This window comes from Saimiri boliviensis, chromosome 2 (genome assembly GCF_048565385.1).
Source record: "Saimiri boliviensis isolate mSaiBol1 chromosome 2, mSaiBol1.pri, whole genome shotgun sequence".
Lineage (NCBI taxonomy): Eukaryota > Metazoa > Chordata > Mammalia > Primates > Cebidae > Saimiri > Saimiri boliviensis.
In genome coordinates, this window is record NC_133450.1 from 205,230,450 (window position 1) to 205,252,650 (window position 22,201).

The 22,201-nt window shown below is 43.1% G+C and overlaps 1 protein-coding gene across 4 annotated transcripts in view; it reads right to left on the reverse strand.

The window, feature by feature from the left end:
• PTBP3 (polypyrimidine tract binding protein 3) overlaps window positions 1-18,286 on the reverse strand; it is a 119,401-nt gene extending 101,115 nt beyond the window's left edge. For 2 of the 4 annotated variants that reach the window (XM_039475009.2, XM_039475008.2), the window contains exon 1: window positions 18,166-18,286. Coding sequence is in view for 2 of the 4 variants with exons in the window: in XM_003925228.4 (XP_003925277.1) it covers window positions 17,472-17,531 (60 nt within the window). In the remaining 2 variants the exon portion in view is untranslated. Of the gene's footprint in view, window positions 1-17,471; window positions 17,619-18,165 lie in introns of those variants that run through there. The other 2 variants (XM_003925228.4, XM_074395178.1) reach the window with 1 other exon arrangement.
• Between the last annotated feature and the right edge of the window lie 3,915 nt (window positions 18,287-22,201).

Genomic DNA, 22,201 nt, shown 5'->3' on the forward strand with positions numbered 1-22,201 from the left:
GCGGGAAGATTACTCGAGCCCATGAGTTCAAGGTTACAGTGAGCTATGATTGCACCACTGCACTCCGGCCTAAGCAACAGGATGAGACCCTTTCTTTTAAAAAAAGAAAAAAAGACTGTATTTTAAGTCTTATCACTATAAAAAATGGTAAGTGAGGTAATGCATATGTCAATTAGCTTGATTTAGTCATTCCACAATGTATACATATTACAAAACATGATGTTATATATCATAAACGTTTAACTTCTTTAAATAAAGAAAATTAAATTTAAAAAATAAAATATCTTGAACTTGACAGCATGGTAGAATATGGCCAAAATAGTAGTAATAATAATAATAAATAAAATGTCAAATGTCAAATGACCTACAGATTTTAATCAATGCCAGGAAAATCGCAGCTTCTTCCACAGAATATGACAAGCTGATTTTAAATTTTAAAATGAAATTCAAATGATCCAGAATAGCTAAAGCAATTTTGCTAAGAACAAAATTGGAGTGCCTACTCTGCTTGACTTTAAGACATACTATAAATCCATAGTTATCAAGACAGTGTGGTATTAACATAAGAATGGTCAAATAGATCAAGGGATAAGAATAGAAGATATAGAAACAGACCCATTCACATATGGTAAGTTGATTTTCAAATAACGGTGCCAACACAATTCAGTCTGAAGAGGAAAATCTTTTCAACAAATGGTGTCAAACTACCTGAACTGTTTACTCATGCCATACACAAAAATAAATTTGAGATTCATCTGATATCTAAACCATGAAAGTTAAAACTACAAGGCTTCTTAAAGCAAATAAAAGAGAAAATCTTCCTTCTTATCTTTGGAATAAGCAGATTTATTAGGTAAGACACACAAAGCTATAACCAAAAAGAAAAAGCCATTAAATGTATCAAAATTGGGGCCGGGCGTGGTGGCTCAAGCCTGTAATCCCAGCACTTTGGGAGGCCAAGGTGGGTGGATCACGAGGTCAAGAAATCGAGACCATCCTGGTCAACATGGTGAAACCCCGTCTCTACTAAAAATACAAAAAATTAGCTGGGCGTGGTGGCACGTGCCTGTAATCCCAGCTACTCAGGAGGCTGAGGCAGGAGAATTGCCTGAACCCAGGAGGCGGAGGTTGCGGTGAGCCGAGATCGCGCCATTGCACTCCAGCCTGCGTAACAAGAGCGAAACTCTGTCTCAAAAAAAAACGGAAAAAAAAAAAGTATCAAAATTAAATTCTTGTATTTATCAAAAGACACTATAAAGAAACGAACAAACAAGCCACAGACAGGAAAATATTCACAATACATACACGGGACAAAGGACTTATATCCACAACATACAAAGAATCCTTACACTCAATAACAGAGATATGCCGGGCGCGGTGGCTCAAGCCTGTAATCCCAGCACTTTGGGAGGCTGAGGCGGGTGGATCACGAGGTCAAGAGATCGAGACCATCCTGGTCAACATGGTGAAACCCCGTCTCTACTAAAAATACAAAAAACTAGCTGGGCATGGTGGCGCGTGCCTGTGATCCCAGCTACTCAGGAGGCTGAGGCAGGAGAATTGCCTGAGCCCAGGAGGCGGAGGTTGCGGTGAGCCGAGATCGCACCACTGCACTCCAGCCTGGGTAACAAGAGCGAAACTCCATCTCAAAAAAAAAAAATAAATAAAAATAACAGAGATATAAGCCCTATTTGAAAGAATTGGTAGGATTTCCTAGTCAGCTTGGAAGTTGTCACTTTTGCCTTTACAAAAAGAAATTCACCTAACAAACTAAAAATCATCAGCTATTCATCAGGGAAGTGAGGTCATCAGGCAAATCACCACATCGAAATCTTGTAACTGCTGAATCCAGAGTCACAAATCTTGTAACTGCTGAATCGTTGGTCTGGAGCAGAATCTCCTGGAACTATAAACAGGACTAATTAAAGGATAATTCTGACAAACTGCTGAAGTATGAACTAACATACAAGTAAGAAACCCTTGAAGCCTGTAGTCCTAAGGGGCCCCCATAATTCCCTAGGCTCTACCTCCAGGAACCCTACACCAAATTCTCAAAGTGAAGAAATAAGAAAGGCCCTTTCCAGTCTCTAGCAGGAGAGGCACAGTAACCACTGTGAAATACACCCAAAAGCAAGAGTTTCCTCCAAAAGTATAGTCTTATTCTGATGTTTTCCAAAAATTTTGAAAACAAAAACTTTGTCCAATCTAGGGAAATAGTGTTTTCCTAAACTCTAGCCTCTTCTAGCCTACCTGTCCTACCTAAGGGGGAAAACCACTATGAAACATTTATGAAAGTCACATATCAGGGACACAGACCTGGGAAAAGGCTGATATTAATTAAAACGCTACGGAATGCTTCCCCTCCCAACGCCTTACCATCAGATCTCTAGTATAATAGCAAAGGATTATAGCTCAAAGAGCTGCAAGGCTCAAACTCTAAAAAAGGGGACTAAAACAAGGACACTAGAGAAAATCTTAGCCACAATAACATAAAACTCACACTAAAGGTCTTTTACCTCAGTTCCTATTCTCTAATACATAGCACATCTAGCTTTCAACAAAAAATTACAAGGCGCCGGGCGTGGTGGCTCATGCCTGTAATCCCAGCACTTTGGGAGGCCGAGGTGGGTGGATCACGAGGTCCAGAGATCGAGACCACCCTGGTCAACATGGCAAAACCCCATCTCTACTAAAAAATTAAAAAATTAGCTGGGCATGGTGGTGCGTGCCTGTAATCCCAGCTACTCAGGAGGCTGAGGCAGGAGAATTGCCTGAACCCAGGAGGCGGAGGTTGCGGTGAGCCGAGATCGCGCCATTGTACTCCAGCCTGGGTAACAAGAGCAAAACTCTGTCTCAAAAAAAAAAAAAATTACAAGGTGTGTTTGAACCTTTTAACTGAAGGGATAAAACAAGCATCAGGACCAGATTCAAACAGGATACAGGTTTTGGAATTATCAGGCATGGTTTAAAATAACAATTCTAACCGCAGAACCAGCCCAACTTGGTCCACTTTTGTGTAATAAGATGGTGAGTTGTTTTTCAGTTGCCATGGACCACCAGGTGGAAGGTCACATAACCTAGACTTGTCCAAGTGAACCAAGCTTGCAACCATGGGTGGAACCCAAGAGTTGGGATCTAGGAACGGAGACTGAATTAAGAAGCGAACACCTAACGAGGTGTACTGGCTCATGCCTGTAATCCCAAGACTCTGGGAGGGTGAGGCCGGAGGACCACTTGAGGCCAGGAGTTTAAGACCAGCCTCAGCAACACAGAGAAACTCAGTCGCTACAAAAAAAATTGCTTAAAATTAGCCAGGCATGCTGGCATGCATCTGCAGCCCTAGCTACTGAGGAGGCTGAGGCAGGAGGATCATTTGAATCCACACGTTCAAGGCTGCATTGAGCTATGATTCATGCCACTGCACTTTAGCCTGGGCAACAGAGCAAGACCCTGTCTCAAAAGAAAAAAAAAAAAGCACTACATGGTAGGATCCAGTCAAATCATGCCTCCTGGAATCACCTTAGATCATGCCTCATTACCCAATGTCTGTAAAACCAATGTCATCCCCTAGCTAAAGGAGACAGATTTAAGCATTTCCTTCTGTCTCCTTGCCAGTCAACAACAATAAAGCTTTCTCTTCTCAAAAATGGAAAGTACCATGGTACTGGCCTCTATACACATCAGACCGCGAGCTCATTGATTGCTTAGGAACATGATGGTCACCATGTCAACGGCTGTAATGGAAAAAGTAGGTAACATGCAAGAAAAATGGGTAACATACCAGAGACATAAACACTCTATAAAAGACCCAAAAGGAAACACTAGAAATAAAAAACACTGTAACAGAAATGAAGAATATTTCTGATGGGCTCATAATCAGTAGGCTGGACACGGCTAAGGAAAGAATTAATGAGCTTAAAGACATTTCAACAGAAACTTTCCAAACTGAAATGCAAAGGAAAATAATTAAAGAAAATGTCCACCAAGAACTGTAGGACAATTTCAAACGTGTAACACAGAAGTAACTGAAAAATTTTCTGATATTTCTTTTCTTTTTTTTTGAGACGGAGTTTCACTCTCGTTACCCAGGCTGGAGTGCAATGGCGCGATCTCGGCTCACCGCAACCTCCGCCTCCTGGGTTCAGGCAATTCTCCTGCCTCAGCCTCCTGAGTAGCTGGGACTACAAGCACGTGCCACCATGCCCAGCTAATTTTTTGTATTTTTAGTAGAGACGGGGTTTCACCATGTTGACCAGGATGGTCTCAATCTCTTGACCTCGTGATCCACCCGCCTCAGCCTCCCAAAGTGCTGGGATTACAGGCTTGAGCCACCGCGCCCGGCGAAAAATTTTCTGATATTTTCTAGGAAAAAAAGAGAGTACAGGGCAGAAGAAACATGTAAAAGTAACAACAGCCAAGAATTTTCCATAATTAATGATAGCCAAACCACAGATGCAGGAAGTTGTGACAAAACCAACCAGGATAAATCCACACCTTGGCATACCATTCAAACTGAAGAAAACAAAAGGCAGAGAATATCAAGAAAGAAACGAGAAGAAAAAACACCATACCCATGGAAGTACAGGGACAAGAATTACAGAGGTTTCTTTCTCATCAGAAACTATGCAAGCAAAGAGAAAGTGAACTATTTAAAGAGTTTTTTTGGCCGGGCGCGGTGGCTCAAGCCTGTAATCCCAGCACTTGGGGAGGCCGAGGCGGGTGGATCACGAGGTCAAGAGATCGAGACCATCCTGGTCAACATGGTGAAACCCCATCTCTACTAAAAATACAAAAAATTAGCTGGGCATGGTGGCGCGTGCCTATAATCCCAGCTACTCAGGAGGCTGAGGCAGGAGAATTGCCTGAACCCAGGAGGCGGAGGTTGCGGTGAGCCGAGATCGTGCCATTGCACTCCAGCCTGGGTAACGAGCGAAACTCCGTCTCAAAAAAAAAAAAAAAAAAAAAAAGAGTTTTTTAAAGAAAAGAAATTTTTAAAAAGCTAGAATGCTGTATCCTTGGAGTAAAGGAGAAACATAAAAACCAAGGGAATTCATGTCAATGGACTTGCCCCACAAAAAATGCTTTTAAAAAATTATTTGGGAGAAGGAAAACACTGTATACCGGAAACTTGGATCTACATAAAGATAGTTGGAGAATTAATAAACGAAGGTAAACGCCAGGCGCAATGGTGTGTGCCTGTAGTCCCAGCTTCTCGTGAGGCTGACGCTGGAGGACCACTTACGTTCAGGAGTTCTAAGCTGCTATGAGCTATGCTGATCGGGTGTCCACACTAAGTTCAGCATCAATGTGGTGACCTCCTGGGAGCGAGGGACCACCAGGTTGCCTAAGGAGGGGTGAACCAGCCCAGGCTGGAAACGGAGCAGGTCAAAACTCCCATGCTGATCAGCAGTGGGATTACACCTGTGAATAGCCACTGCACTCCAGCCCGAGCAACATAGCAAGACCCCATCTCTTAAAAAAAATTAAAATTAAAATCAAAATAAACAGCCGAGTGTGGTGGCTCATACCTATAATCCTAGCACTTTGGGAGGCTAAGGTGGGTGGATCACCAGAGGTCAGAAGTTCAAGATCAGCCTGGCCATCATGGTGAAACCTCATCTTTAAAAAAATAAATAATAAAATAAAATAAAATAACAAATGAAGGTACAACAAAATTTTATACTTACTTCTAATTGAGCTATAAGACAACTATTTATTTAAAAGAATCATAGTAACAATGTAGTGGAGTGATCATTCCATAGGAGTAAGTGAAATAAAGGCCAGCAATGTCTTAAGACACAGGAAGGAAGAATTGGGAATGGTCTTGCCACATACCTGCTCTGCATTCAACAATAATTAAGCAAAATGGGTTGAAAATATATATGCTACAATGTATAGAGTGACCACTAAAAAAATGTTAAAGGAGCCGGGCACAGTGGCTCAAGCCTGTAATCCCAGCACTTTGGGAGGCCGAGGCGGGTGGATGACGAGGTCAAGAGATCGAGACCATCCAGGTCAACATGGTGAAACCCCATCTCTACTAAAAATACAAAACATTAGCTGGGCATGGTGGCGCGTGCCCGTAATCTCAGCTACTCGGGAGGCTGAGGCAGGAGAACTGCCTGAATCCAGGAGGCGGAGGTTGCGGTGAGCCGAGATTGCGCCATTGCACTCCAGCCTGGGTAACAAGGGCAAAACTCCCTCTCAAAAAAAAAAATAGAATTACCATATGACCCAGCAACCTGTTGTTACGCTAAAGGAAGTATAATTAATATGGTGAGGACCAGTTGTGGGGGCTCATGTCTATAATACCAGAACTTTGGGAGCCCAAGGCCAGTGGATCACTTGAGGTCAGAAGTACCGGCTAACATGGTAAAACTCCGTCTCTACTAAATACAAAATTTAGCCAGGCATGGTGGTACATGCCTGTAATCCCAGCTAGTCAGGTGCCTGAGGCATATGACCTGCTTGAATCCGGGAGACAGAAGTTGCAGTGAGCTGAGATCACACCACTGCACTCCAGCCTGGGTGACAGAGCAAGATTGTCTCAAAAAAAAAAAATTAATTAATTAATTTAAAATATATATATATATATACACACACATATATATATGCTGAAGAAAGGTAAGTGAAATCATATAAAATGCTCAATTTATTTATTTTATTTTTTTTTTTTTTTGAGACGGAGTTTCGCTCTTGTTACCCAGGCTGGAGTGCAATGGCGCGATCTCGGCTCACCGCAACCTCCGCCTCCTGGGTTCAGGCAATTCTCCTGCCTCAGCCTCCTGAGTAGCTGGGATTACAGGCACGTGCCACCATGCCCAGCTAATTTTTTGTATTTTTAGTAGAGACGGGGTTTCACCATGTTGACCAGGATGGTCTCGATCTCTCGACCTCGTGATCCACCCGCCTCGGCCTCCCAAAGTGCTGGGATTACAGGCTTGAGCCACCGCGCCCGGCAAAATGCTCAATTTAAACCAAAAAAGGCAGATAAAGAGAACAAGGGTGATACATAGAACAAATGTGAACAAATCCAACTACATTAATCATCACTTCAAGTGTGAATAGCCTGTTTACACCAATTAAAAGACAGAAATTGTCACTGTGGATTGAAAATAAAAGACACAACTATAAACTGTCTATAAGAACCCACTTGGCTGGGCGCGGTGGCTCAAGCCTGTAATCCCAGCACTTTGGGAGGCCGAGGCGGGTGGATCACGAGGTCAAGAGATCGAGACCATCCTGGTCAACATGGTGAAACCCCGTCTCTACTAAAAATACAAAAAATTAGCTGGGCATGGTGGCGGGTGCCTGTAATCCCAGCTACTCAGGAGGCTAAGGCAGGAGAATTGCCTGAACCCAGGAGGCAGAGGTTGCAGTGAGCCGAGATCGGGCCATTGCACTCCAGCCTGGGCAACAAGAGCGAAACTCCGTCTCAAAAAAAAAAAAAAAAAAAAAAGAACCCACTTGAGGCTGGGCATGGTAGCTCACGCCTGTAATCCCATTCACCTTCAGGACGCCAAGGAAGGTGGATGATCTGAGGTCAGGAGTTCAAGACTGGCCTAGCCAACATGGTGAACCCCATCTCTACTAAAAATACAAAAATTAGCCGGGGTGGTTGCATGTGCCTGTAGTCCCAGCTACTCAGGAGGCTGAAACAGGAGAACTGCTTGAACCCGGGAGGCAGAGGGAGACTTCAGTGAGCCGAGATTGTGCCATCGCACTCCAGCCTGGGCAACCGACAAGACTTCCTCTCAAAAAAAAACAAAAAAAAACAAAACAAACAAACAAACAAACAAAAAACAAAAAATCCCACTTTAAAAGAATAGACAAAAGACTTATCAGATATCCACAAAAGAAGATAAGTGAATGCCTACTAAGCACATAAAAAACTACCACCAGCCCGGCCCAGTGGCTCATACCTGTAATTCCAGCACTTTGGGAGGCCGAGGCGGGTGGATCACGAGGTCAAGAGATCGAGACCATCCTGGTCAACATGGTGAAACCCCGTCTCTACTAAAAATACAAAATATTAGCTGGGCATGGTGGCGCATGCCTGTAATCCCAGCTACTCGGGAGGCTGAGGCAGGAGAATTGCCTGAACCCAGGAGGCGGAGGTTGTGGTGAGCCAAGATCAAGCCATTGCACTCCAGCCTGGGTAACAAGAGTGAAACTCTGTCTCAAAAAAAAAAAAAAAGAAAAAGAAAAAAAAAAAAAAAACCACCACGAATCACTGGATCAATAATTTAATTTAATGCAAATTAAAACTAAATGAGGTAATATTAGTCCAGAAGAATATCTAAAATTAAAAACTGACAACACCCAGCATGTTGTTAGTTTGGCTGACACATGAGGCAACTGAACTTTAATACAAAGCTGGTCAGAGGGTGAAGTGTTACAGCACTTTGGAAAACAGTTGAACAATTTCTTATGAAGTTAAACATATATATATATATATCCTATCATCCAGCAATTCTACTCCTAGTCACGGACTGAACGAAATACACATACCCAAAGACTTACACATAAACGTTCATGGTAGATTTATTCTTAATAGTTCCAAACTGTTTATTCATAATAGTTCCAAACTAAAGAACCCAAGTGTACATCAACACGAGAATGCATTTTTAAAATATTGTTATATACTTGATGGAGTCAGAAGATAGCCAAATGCCTAGGCAAAGAGGGAAGAGTTCCCGGAGAACCTTTGACCTGCCCAGGCCATAATGCACAGGGGGCTCGCCTAAACATGTCCACAATGAAAAATTCCATCATTTAACACATGTGCAGTAAGGAAAATAAATCAATGTGGAGTGGCTCAGAATACTGGCCCACATGCCAATGGGGGAAGGGGATGGAACCACCAGGAATTAGCATCTTAGGCTGGGGAGGAAGGAGCCTGGCCTCTTCAACACATGTGTGGTGGCCTGGTATTCAATCTGAGGTGGAAGCCCATGGAGGATCCCTCTCTTTGCTGAGAGCTCCCCTTTCACTTAATAAATTTCACTCTCCAGCCGGGCGCGGTGGCTCAAGCCTGTAATCCCAGCACTTTGGGAGGCCGAGGCGGGTGGATCACGAGGTCGAGAGATCGAGACCATCCTGGTCAACATGGTGAAACCCTGTCTCTACTAAAAATACAAAAAATTAGCTGGGCATGGTGGCACGTGCCTGTAATCCCAGCTACTCAGGAGGCTGAGGCAGGAGAATTGCCTGAACCTGGCAGGCAGAGGTTGCGGTGAGCCGAGATTGCGCCATTGCACTCCAGCCTGGGTAAAAGGAGTGAAATTCCGTCTCAAAAATTAAATAAATAAATAAATAAACAAATTCCACTCTCCTCACCCTCTAATTTGTCCATGTGCCTAATTTTTCCTGGTTGTGAGACAAGATCCTGGATTTACCTGCACTAAGGAGCAAAAAATAATCCTGTATCATACTCACAAAGTGGAATTCTCACAGAAATTTAAAAAAAAAAAAAAGGAATTACTGATATATGCAATAACAAGGACTCTCAAAACCATGCTGAGTAAAATAAGTCAGACATCAAAGAGCTTTTATGCTCTGTGATTCCATTTATATGAGGTTCAATAACAGGTAAAACTGGCCAAGCACGGTGGCTCACACCTATAATCCCAGCACTCTGAGTGGCTCAGGCAAGCAGATGGCTTTAGCCTAGGACACCAGCCTGGGCAACACAGCAAAACCTAGTCTACAAAAAATTCAAAAATTAGCCAGGAGTGGTGGAGTGCACCTGTAGTCCCAGCTACTCGGGAGGCTGAGACAGGAGGATTGCTCGAGTCCAGGAGGTTGACACTGCAGTGAGGCTCAACCACACCACTGCACTTCAGCCTTGGCTACACAGGGGAAACCCTATCTCAAGCAAACAAACAAAATAGGTAAAAATAACCTCTGGTGACAGAAAGCAGAACAGCTGCCTAAACTGGCTCTGGAAAGAGGCAACAGGGAACTTTCTAGAGTGGGTGTTCTATTATCTTGAACAAGGTATACAGGAAACACTAGTGGATACGAGTGTCAAATTTTTAAACTGTACCCTTAAGACATGTGCATTTCATTCTATGCAAATTACAGCTCAGTTTAAAAGGAAAAGGATTTGCAGCAAATGCCGTCTACATTTCCTATAGCTCAAGCACAGCAGCAGGCAAACCTTTTCTGTAAAGGGTCAGAGACTAAATATTTTAGGCTTTGCAGTCTCCACTACAACTACAACCGCCTTAAATAGCCACAGACGATATGAATGAGCATGGCTGTGTTTCAGTAAAACTACAAAGACAGGTGGCAAGCCGAATGTTGTCCATAGCTGTAGTTTGCCAACCTTTGGTCAAGCAAACAGAAGACTCATCCTCAAAATTAATTTAAATATGCTATAATGTTCTGTTCTAAATAGCAGCAGACATGATAATTACTGGAAGTCAATTATAGTTCTTCCTATATACGTTTTTCATACTCATCTACTCACTTAAAATAGGATAATAACCAAGAAAAAGCTTAAAACATATTTGATATGTAAGATCATGATTTTTTTTTTTTTTTTTTTTTGAGACAGAGTTTTGCTCTTGTTACCCAGGCTGGAGTGCAATGGCACGATCTCGGCTCACCACAACCTCCGCCTCAGCCTCCTGAGAAGCTTGGATTACAGGCATGCGCCACTATGCCCTGCTAATTTTTGTATTTTTAGTAGAGACAGGGTTTCACCATGTTGACCAGGATGGTCTCGATCTCTGGACCTCGTGATTCACCCGCCTCGGCCTCCCAAAGTGCTGGGATTACAGGCGTGAGCCACTGCGCCCGGCCTAGATCACCATTTTCTTAAAATAATACTCTAATAGCTACTACAGTATTTTGAAAAAATAACCAGGATTTTGAGGAATACCTGAGTCTAAAATAAGCCAGCTAGTTAATAATTAAAGTATAACCTGGACACACACAAAATGCTATGTTATCCACGGGCTGATACTTTGATTTATCTGGTATAGTAAAGTTCTTAAGAAATGTACAGTTGGCTGGTCCAAGTGCAGTGGTATTTACAATGAATTGATCACAACCAGTTACAGATTTCTTTGTTCCTTCTCCACTCCTACTGTTTCACTTGACTAGCGTTTAAAAAATAACAAAAAAATTTAAAAAAAACATGTACAGTTACTACTAATTATCATCTAGTTGGTTCTTTATTTAAAAGAATTCTAAATTAAAGACAGCAATTATGCCTGTGTGTGGTGGCTTACATCTGTAATCCCAGCACTTTGGCAGGCTGAAGTGGAAGAATCACTTGAGGCCAGGAGTTCAATATCAGCCTGAACAATATGGTGAGACCTTCGTCTCTACAAAAATATTTAAAAATCAGCAGGGTGGCTGGGCACGGTGGCTCACACCTGTAATCCCAGCACTTTGGGAGGCCGAGGCGGGTGGATCATGAGATCAAGAGATTGAGACCATCCTGGTCAACATGGTGAAATCCCGTCTCTACTAAAAATACAAAAATTAGCTGGGCATGGTGGCGCACGCCTGTAGTCCCAGCTACTCGGGAGGCTGAGGCAGGAGAATCGCTTGAACTCAGGTGGAGGTTGTGGTGAGCCGAGATTGTGCCACTGCACTCCAGCCTGGGTAACAAGAGCGAAACTCTGTCTCAAAAAACAAACAAAACAAAAAAATTAGCAGGGTGTGGTGGCACATGCCTGCGGTTCTAGCTATTCAGAAGGCTGAGGCAGGGGATCACTTGAGCCCTGGAGGTAGAGGATACAGTGAGCCATGATTATGCCACTGTACTCCAGCCTGAGCAATGGCAGAGGTAGAGCCTATCTTCAAAGAAAAAAACCCAGCAAATACGTCTCAGTTTCTCAATAAGCATTTCAAAATATAAAAATTACATGAAGAAATAATATAAATTTTTCATCAGAAGTATCAGAAGCTAATTTTCTTAATTTTTGCAAGGCTCAAAAAACTGTTACACCACAAAGAACATCCAAGGTGTACACCTAAGTATAACATGAGACATCCCTAAGCTGTCTGAAAAATGTCACCTGTCTTCAAGAAAACTCCAATTTAAAAATGAAATGATTTCTTTCTCACCATAGTATATAACTAACAGAGAAAAAAAAAAAAAAAACTAGCAAAATGAGAAAGAGCTTGAGTTCCTGTGTAAGTATGCTACCTAACTAGCCATGTGACAATTTGGCATTCATGCACTCATCAAGTATTTCTGAAAGCTTATTATGTGACAGACATGGCAAACACAGTAGTGAAAAAAACAGTAAAAATCCCTGCCCTCATGACACATTCTGGTGAATCACTTAATCTCCAAAAAAAACTCAGCTTTCTTTCTCCAAAACAATGGATTTTATATTATACTACAGAGTATTTTCAATTCTTTTATAAAAGTCCTTATTACTCTTCCGAATCCAGGAAAGCAATTTACATAAGATAATCTGAAATCCACTCTTGCCACTGGCTGAAACCATTTGTTGTGTCATCTTATTCAGACTGCATATAGGGGAAATTAAGTAACTGCTAGATTATCTTTCACACAATCTAGATGAATTATGAGCTTTATTGGCCTGTTAGTATTTACTTGGTAATTAAGCTTGCTTGGATAGAATCCAAGAAAGAAGAACAATCTTAGAAAAATTTCTCCAGATAACGCATAATTTTACATTCCCAGTATTTAAGTCTATAGAAGTATAGATTGCTTCTGAATCAACTAACAAACTTATCTTCTCTTCAGAGTAGGATCTGATCTTTGTTTACAAAGTGCTTGCTAAAAGTCAGAAAGCCAAATCTTATATTCAAATATGGTTCCTACATCTAACATTTAAATTTTATTTCGCTTATCGAGACATATTTTTAGGGCAGGGATTACAGGCTCATGTCTGTATTCCCAGCACTTTGAGATGCCAAGAGTTTGAGGCCAGCCTGGGCAACGCAGCAAAATCCCAGCTGGGCCCAGTGGTACATGCTTATAGATTTACTAGATACTCTTGAGGCTGAGGCAAAAAGGACAGTTTGAGCTCAGGAGTTTGAGGCTGCAATGAACTAGGATCATGCCACCGCTACACTCCAGCTTGGGTGACAGAGTTAAAAACAAAAAAACAACAAAAAAAACTATGAATGAACATCACTGTCACATCCAACAAACGCAAATAAAGTAGGAGCACTGAAATTTGCTAGCAAGAAGAGATGATGAACACAGATGGACCCAAAGTGGTGGAACAAATTTACGTAGTCAATCTATCATGTGTAAAATACATACAAAGATGAATTATTCCTTTCTACAATAATCTGAACTGTAAGTGGCTTCTAGAACTAGATTCTCAACTCAGCTATATCAAATATTAAATTAGTAAAGGAGCCTTTAAAACACCCAGATATTGCCGGGCGCGGTGGCTCAAGCCTGTAATCCCAGCACTTTGGGAGGCCAAGGCGGGTGGATCACGAGGTGATCGAGACCATCCTGGTCAACATGGTGAAACCCCGTCTCTACTAAAAATACAAAAAATTAGCTGGGCATGGTGGCGCGTGCCTGTAATCCCAACTACTCAGGAGGCTGAGGCAGGAGAATTGCCTGAACCCAGGAGACGGAGGTTGCGGTGAGCAGAGATCGCGCCATTGCACTCCAGCCTGGGTAACAAGAGCAAAACTCCGTCTCAAAAAAAAAAACACTCAGATATTTTAAGTCTCATATAGATGAGCACTGTTTACTTGATTTATATTTAAAAATCCAATGAATGGGCTGGGCACAGTAGCTCCTGCCTGTAATTCCAGCACTATGGTAGGCCCAGGAGGATGGATAACCTGAGGTCTGAAGTTGCAGACAAGCCTAGACAACATGATGAAACCCCATCTCTACTAAAAACGCAAAAAATTAGCCAGGCGTGGTGGCAGACACCTGTAATACTAATATTAGCTACTCGGGAGGTTGAGGCAGGAGAATCACTTGAACCCAGAAGGTGGAAGTTGCAGTGAGCCGATATTGGGCCACTGAGACCCACAGCCTGGGCGACAGAGCGAGACTCCACCTCAAAAAATAAAAAATCCAATAAATGAAAAGACTCTGACAAAACTGAAATGATTTCTAACCTAGAAGATTCATTATTAGAAAATACTGATTATCCAGCCTGCAGGATGTTTGCCTTTTACACAGAACTCTCACTGCTGACAGCCAGGTATAATGAAAAAAAAAGCCAGGTTTTGGGACCCGCAAGACAAGGGTTTGAACACTAGTGCACCACATCTTGGACACTTCCTTTTTTTTTTTTTTTTTTAATAAAGACGGGGTTTCACCATGTTGGTCAGGCTGGTCTTGAACTCCCGACCTCAGATGATCCGCCCACCTTGGCCTCCAAAGTGCTTGGATTATAGGCGTGAGCCACCGCGCCTGGCCGACACTTTCTAAATCTATTTTTCACCTCTAAAATGGGAACACTGATTACCTACCTTGAAGGATTGCCACAAAGATTAGTGAAAATACATGTAAAGAACCTGACACCTAATAGGCACTGAATAAAGAAGTATCAGCTGCTTAGATTATTCTCATAAGCACATCCATGAAAGATGACAGAATAAAGGACATGGTAAGAAGATAAATCAGAGCCTAGGCTACATTTTTTTTGAGACAGAGTCTCACTCCTATTGCCCAGGCTGAGTGCAGTGACACACACTCACTGCAGCCTTGATTTCCCAGGCTCACGTGATTCTCCCAGCTAGCCTCCCAAGTATCTGGGACTACAGGCACATACCATCATGCCCAGCTAATTTTTCATATGTTTTTTTTAAAATAGAGGCAGGGTTTCACCATGTTGCCCAGGCTGGTCTCAAATTCCTGGGCTCAAGCAATCCGCCCACCTCAGCCTCCCAAACTGCTGGGATTACAGCTGTGAGCCACCACACCTGGCCTGAGGCTACATTTAACTACTAAAACAAAGCAAACAAAAAGCATCCTGATAATTTAAGCGAAACTTGGGGCTAAATTTTTTTGTTCACATTTCATATACATAATACTATAGTTCCTCCTTATAAATACATAAAATCCAAAATTACCTACAGGTCTACTTATTTTGGAGCTAAGTAAAAATGAAAGACTATTATCAGACAGTAAAGCAGATAATTTTATGAACAGGTGAGATAGAAAATATGCCAAAAGTAAGATACAAAAATGCATATGAAAGGATAGTAAAAGATTCCTACCTTTAAACCGACTGTTATAAGATCTGTAACAACACTGTATGGAAAAAGTAAAAAGAGAAAATGGAAAACAAAGTTAGAGAACAAGTTTTTAAAAGACAGATAGTAAAAATAAAGGGGGGAAAAGCATTATAACAGATAATAAAAATAAGAATGTGATGAGTTGTGAAATATTAATACAAAGAAAAATGATGAGAGACAGTTCAGCAACAGCAGAGTGTAAAAGCAAAGCCTTACTACCAATACAAGAAACAAACCCTAAGTTATCTTTTAGTATTTTGGAAGTACAGTCATACTTCAACAAAAATGAGTGTTTATCCATTTACCTCTGTTTAATAAAGCCAAACCAAAACTTAAAATCACCAAAGTTTGTTCTTTTAAGTCACTGGTATGAGTAATCGTGTCTGAGGTTTTAAATGAAACAAAACCAGTGCTTGGATTTTACAGAAATAGAAGGCATCTTGCAAATCTGCATTTACCACCCAAAACTGCTCACTAAAATACAATAAAGACAGTCTCTCGGAACTAAAATAAATACAAACATTACGTTTCAAACATCAAATTTTTCAAAGATTTACTTTTTAAAAATATTCTATCACGTCAAAATTGTGTTTAAGTATAAATTATCTCTTAGGAGGAAATGAACACATACACACACACGAGACAGTTGGGATTTGAGGAGGAACTAGAAAGATAGGTTGACTGGTGGCTTGTGGTTTGTTTTTTGACTATCCAAATAAGGAAAAAGGATCTTTTTCAGGCTGTTGGAAATGCAGAAATTTAATTAGCCTCCTGAAGGCAAAAATGCACTCTATTCTTAAACCACATCCCTTAGGACCAGGGTGTAAAAAATCCGCTTTAAAGTCCTGCCATCCAAAAACTCATCTCTTCTAAGCCCCAAGAAACTGTCTTCGATTAATGTTTTTCTTCATATCTCCTAAAAGAAAGCTACAAATACATTTTACGTATCGTTAATAACCTATGTCATCATTACCTCATAAAAGTCAACAAATAAATGACTCTAGATGATCTAAATGTTTTACAAACACGACGTAGATTTTTTATTTTTCCTTCTAAACTTCTGTAACTTGAAATTCATTTGTCTAAAATTTAAATGTGACAAGTAATTAGATGCTTGCTGCATAAAAAATAAGACTGCGTAACACTATCGTTATTGGTTCTGATGCAAAGAGCAAATAATGCTCCTTCTTGAACTTCCAAATGAACTTACCTTCCAGTATCTGTCTAATTGTCTTACATGTTCAAACCAATAAACTCATTACTACCTTTAAAACCACAAATAGGGTGAAGGGAGAGTTAACTTCTTAAACACTATCAAAAAGTTTAAGTTTGCACTTCACAGTTATCCTAGAGTTTAACAGCAAAGACGCAAAATTCAAGGGTCCTCTTTATTATAACTATAAATTTTACGACACAAAAAGTCTGCTTTCATATTTAAGTCAAATCTTCCAGACAATTAACTACACATAACGAAATACTAATATCATAGTTTACCTGAACAGAAATATTACCATAATGACACAAATCTTTAAGATCACAAAATTTTACAACATATAAAATGTAACTGAATAAGGTAAAGTTAAATTAGTCAACAATGCTCTGGGAGAAACTTAAACAATAAAAACAGCTTCACTTCCCCCAAAAATATATACACCTACTATATACCCAAAAGAGTAATGATTTTAAGAATTTTTAAAAATATTCCATTAAATAAAAAAAACCACAATCATGAATAAATTCTAAAACTCTATAGCAGTGTGCAATCGGCATTCAAATAGAAATACTATATCCACTTAATGTTGTGCAACTAAAATAAATGAAATCGAATGAGGTCAAACCCTGCTGGAAAATTTCATCTTCTCCAAATATCAAGACAATTATCAACCATATGGCAACATGTAAACGACTTTTACTGTTCTAACAAGTTGCATATAGTCCACAACCTTACAGAAATCTTGTCATCAAAACCAGGTAACAAGCCAAACAAAACCTCAAATACATAAAGGAAATAAACTGAGTTGGAGATTTTTTTTAATCCGTAGGCACACTACAACCTTCAATTAATTTACCAGGATCCTAACATAGTTATTACTTTAATTACTAAAATATGTCAAGTGCTACCCCATATCCCTGAGTCTCCAGAGAATAATTTATATACATAGATAAAAAATCTTTTTATTTTTGGTCAGGGACCCCCACTGAATTTTTGAGCATTTGAAAGCTCCCCGAAAATTGCTCGTACACCATATTTTACATACACGGGCAGAGAATCCATTAAGTTTCTTGGCGAGAGAGAGTGGTGAGGGGTAAGCGTCCATGGTCACTAAGTCCAGAACCCTGGTGTCGAGAAAGCGTTAACGTATCTCCCGGCACAAGCCGGGAGACCTCGGCCAAGTCCGCCGGCGGCCCCGGGACCCCGCGTGGAACCGTGGCTCAGAACCAGGTCGCCGCCCAGACTTGCCTCGACGCGTGCACCCGCCGTCGGCCACTCCGCCGCTCGCCCCACCTCGCCGGTAAACAGCAACTCCCCCGGCGAGAGGACGCCCGCCCCGCGCGCCGCCTCCGCCTCCCCCAGCGCCGTGCACCATTTTCTGAGAGGAAGTGTTGGGAGGCCGAGTTGGGCTCCTCGGACTCGGGGCGCGGAGGGCGGACCCCGGCACGGCAGCCGGACCGGGCTTTCCTCCGCTCCCTGGTGTGTCGAGTAAGGCTGGGAAGAGGCGGACGCGTCCGGGACGCCGCGTGGGGAAAGGAGAGGCTGCGGCGGACGGCGCCTCCGCGATTCCGGGATCCCCACCGAGACGCCCGGAAGCCCCGCCGTCGGGCTTGGCCGGGGCAGCTCCTCCGGCCGCCAGCGCTGCGCCCGGCTCCCCAGCCCCAGCGCGTCCCGCCGAGAGCCGGGTGGAAGCGGCGCCAGCGCAACCCGGTGCGGCCGCCGCGTCGCCTAGTACTTACCCATCCATGGCCCAGATGGAGGCGCGCACAGAGCAGGGACTGACGGGCTCACCGCGAGCGGAGGAAGCAGGCAGCAGCAGCAGGGCGGTTCCGGGTACTAGCAAGCGTCGCCTCTGCGGAGCCCCGGCCGGTCGGAGGTGGAAGGAGAGTGGGAAACAGGGGCGGGGACCGGGCACGCTCCCGCCACCGCCGCACCCCCGCCTTCCCCACCCCGCGGGCGCGTCCCCGCCTGGCCCGACCCCGCCCCCTCAGCGTCCCCGCCCTCCCTCGGGGCCCGCCCCTGCGCTCGCGCCCACCCTCGTCCCGCTTGCTGCCGGCCTCCGGTTCGGCTCTGGGGCGCCCTCTTCACGCCGTCGCTGTAAGTCCCCGCCTCTCGGCCCCTCATCCCAGCGCGCGCGCGCGCGCGCGCCCCGAGACTCCCGTCTGCGTTCGCGGGAGCGCGCGCCTTGTGCTTCCCGCTCCGCCGCGCGCCCCGCCCGCCGTCCCGCGGCCCCGCGGGCCTTCCGGCTTCGCGGACTGGGGCTGCGGATTGAACGTCTCCCTCTGCCGGCGGGAAAAGCCTTGGGGATCTGACTCCCGATAGTAGGCAAGAATGTCCCGCGAGGACCCCAGAATCGAGGTAGAATTGCCCCCGGTGCGCAAGGCTGTAGGTGGCACGTCCGGGGCCAGCCGCTGGCTGCCCCGCGCTGGAGTCGACCGCTGGGACCGGCACCAGCCCCATAGGTGTGGCTGGGACGATGAATGAGGTGAAAGAGGCTTCCCGGACTCGAGAACCTTTGTATTTGTATACAGTTTAAGTATCTGAGTGCATTTCGACCTGACCGTCTAGTATTGAATTTATATGAAACATTTCATTGCACAGGCATGGAATGGCTATTATTTGCAGCATTTTATAAAAGTTTACTCATTATTCTCTTTTTTTCAGATGGAAATATAGACACAAAGAGAGTGATTGCTCACAGTTTCCCAACCAGGAAACGTTTGCGCCAGAGCGATTTGCTCTGGTCTGAGCAAAAAGTGTATGTATAATAATGTAACGAATGACAGACAACACGCTTGGTTTTTTCCCTTTTTAGTGTGAAATTGAATGATTTTTCAATTCACAGATCACCGAAACATAACCTACTAAACTGTTAAGCCGAATTCTTAACCTCCTGAGTAAAAGAGAGCGAGGCTCCACCCTGTGGCTTCCTCATTTGAAAAGCAACTTAGAACCTTAAACATCTATCCTTGCTAATTTCCTGCTTTCAGATCAGTAGGTGCTACTAAAAAGATCTAAACTGTGGACTCATTCATTATTCAGTCAGTACTTATTGAGAAGTTACTATGCGCCGGGCACTGCATGGACATACAAGAAAATCAGGTTCCAGCCTTTACTTTTGAATGGATTCCTTGGTCAGTTTATGTATATTTTTGGCATTAAACTATTTTCAAATAGGTAGAGTAATTCAGTGAGGTCATTCTTAAAGTGCTATATCTAACCCCCCTCTTCCAAAATGTCAAATATATTTTGTTTTGTGTGTTAAGTCTAAATATTAAGTTGCATTTGTAAACATTGCCAGATGGAAATGGAGAACATCAACAAGGTAAGCAGCTAATGCAGTCTTTCTATCGCTTTATTTGGGATATATTCTGTTGATGAAATTTCCTTAACTCCTTTTTTAGCCGTAAAAGTAGTTATCAGCATAAATGCTCATTTTGGAAAATTCAAACAACATAAATAATTATTAATATTTTTCTTCCCAAACCACCCACTTCCCATGACTACCACTGTAAGAATTTTGGACGCATCCTTCTAGACCTTTACCATTTTTCTTTTTTTTTTTTTTCACCTAAAATTCCTGGATCATGGCAGGGTGCAGTGGCTCACACCTGTAATCCCAGTACTTTGGGAGGCCAGGGTAGGCGGATCACTTGAGGTCGGGAGCTCGAGGCCAGCCTGGCTAACTTGGTGAAACCCCATGTCTACTAAAAATACAAAAATTAGTCTGGCTTGGCAGTGCACGCCTGTAATCCCAGCTGCTCTGGAGGTTGAAACACAAGAATCTCTTGAACACAGTAGGCAGAAGTTGCAGTGAGCCAACATTGTGCCACTGCACTCCAGCCTGTGTGACAAATTGAGACTCTGTCTCAAAAAAAAAAAAAAGAAAAGAAAAACTGGATATTTTTTTCATTACCACACATTCTGCCTAATTTTTTTTTTTTCTTTTTTTTTCTTTTTTTTGAGATGGAGTTTTGCTCTTGTTACCTAGGCTGGAGTGCAATGACGCGATCTTGGTTTACCGCAACCTCCGCCTCCTGGGTTCAGGCAATTCTGCCTCAGCCTCCTGAGTAGCTGGGATTACAGGCACGCGCCACCATGCCCAGCTAATTTTTTGTATTTTTAGTAGAGACGGGGTTTCACCATGTTGACCAGGATGGTCTCGATCTCTTGACCTCGTGATCCACCCTCCTTGGCCTCCCAAAATGCTGGTATTACAGGCGTGAGCCACTGCACCCGGCCCTCTGCCTAACTTTTTTAACTACAGTGTAGTTTTTTTTTTTTTTTTTTCTTGAAACTCTCACTTTATCGCCCAGGCTGGAGTACAGTGGTGCACTGCAAATTCCACCTCCTGGATTCAAACAATTCTCATTCCTCAGCTTCCCAAGTAGCTGGGATTACAGGCGCCCACCACCCCACCTGGCTAATTTTGTATTTTTAGTAGAGATGTGCTTTCACCATGTTGGCAAGGATTGGTCTTGAACTCCTAACCTCAAGTGATCCACCTGCCTCTGCCTCCCAAAGTACTAGGATTACAGGTGTGAACCACTATGCCCAACCTCACAATTTAATTTCATAATTTATTTAACCTTTTTCAAAACAGTGGAAATAACACTGTTTCCAAGTATTCACCATAACTAATGCTATTTCAGAAAATATCATGAATGTATGAATATCTTTGTGCAAGTATTACTACATGAGGAATAGATCCCTAGAAGTAGGATTAAGAAACAAAGGAGGGGGCCGGGCGCGGTGGCTCAAGCCTGTAATCCCAGCACTTTGGGAGGCCGAGGCGGGTTGATCACGAGGTCGAGAGATCGAGACCATCCTGGTCAACATGGTGAAACCCCGTCTCTACTAAAAATAAAAAAAAACTAGCTGGGCATGGTGGCGCGTGCCTGTAATCCCAGCTACTCAGGAGGCTGAGGCAGGAGAATTGCCTGAGCCCAGGAGGCGGAGGTTGCGGTGTGCCGAGATCGCGCCATTGCACTCCAGCCTGGGTAACAAGAGTGAAACTCCGTCTCAAAAAAACAAAAAAAAAGAAACAAAGGAGGCCAGGCGCAGTGGCTCACGCCTGTAATCCCAGCACTTTGGGAGGCTAAGGTGGGCAGATCACCTGAGATCCGGAGTTCAAGACCAGTCTGGCCAACATGGAGAAACCCCGTCTCTAAAAAAACATAAAAGCCGCCGGGCGCGGTGGTTCAAGCCTGTAATCTCAGCACTTTGGGAGGCCGAGGTGGGTGGATCACGAGGTCAAGAGATCGAGACCATCCTGGTCAACATGGTGAAACCCCGTCTCTACTAAAAATACAAAAAATTAGCTGGGCATGGTGGCGCGTGCCTGTAATCCCAGCTACTCAGGAGGCTGAGACAGGAGAATTGCCTGAACCCAGGAGGCGGAGGTTGTGGTGAGCCGAGATCGCGCCATTGCACTCCAGCCTGGGTAACAAAAGTCAAACTCCATCTAAAAAAAAAACAAAAAAAAAAAACATAAAAGTAAAAAAATAAATAAATAAACAAAGGAATATAAACTTTTATATCCTTTGTATCATTCAACAGTCCTTCATATAAAGCCTTTATAGCCTTTATAATTCTAATTTGATAAATTTTTGGAAAGTGATTCCAAAAAGCCTATACCAATTTACAGAGCTTCCTTATTTAAAAAAACAAATGTCCAGGCATGGTGGCTCACACCTGTAATCCCAGCACTTTGGAAGGTCAAAGCTGGAGGATTACTTGAGCTCAGGCGTGTGAGACCAGCCTCAGCAACATGGT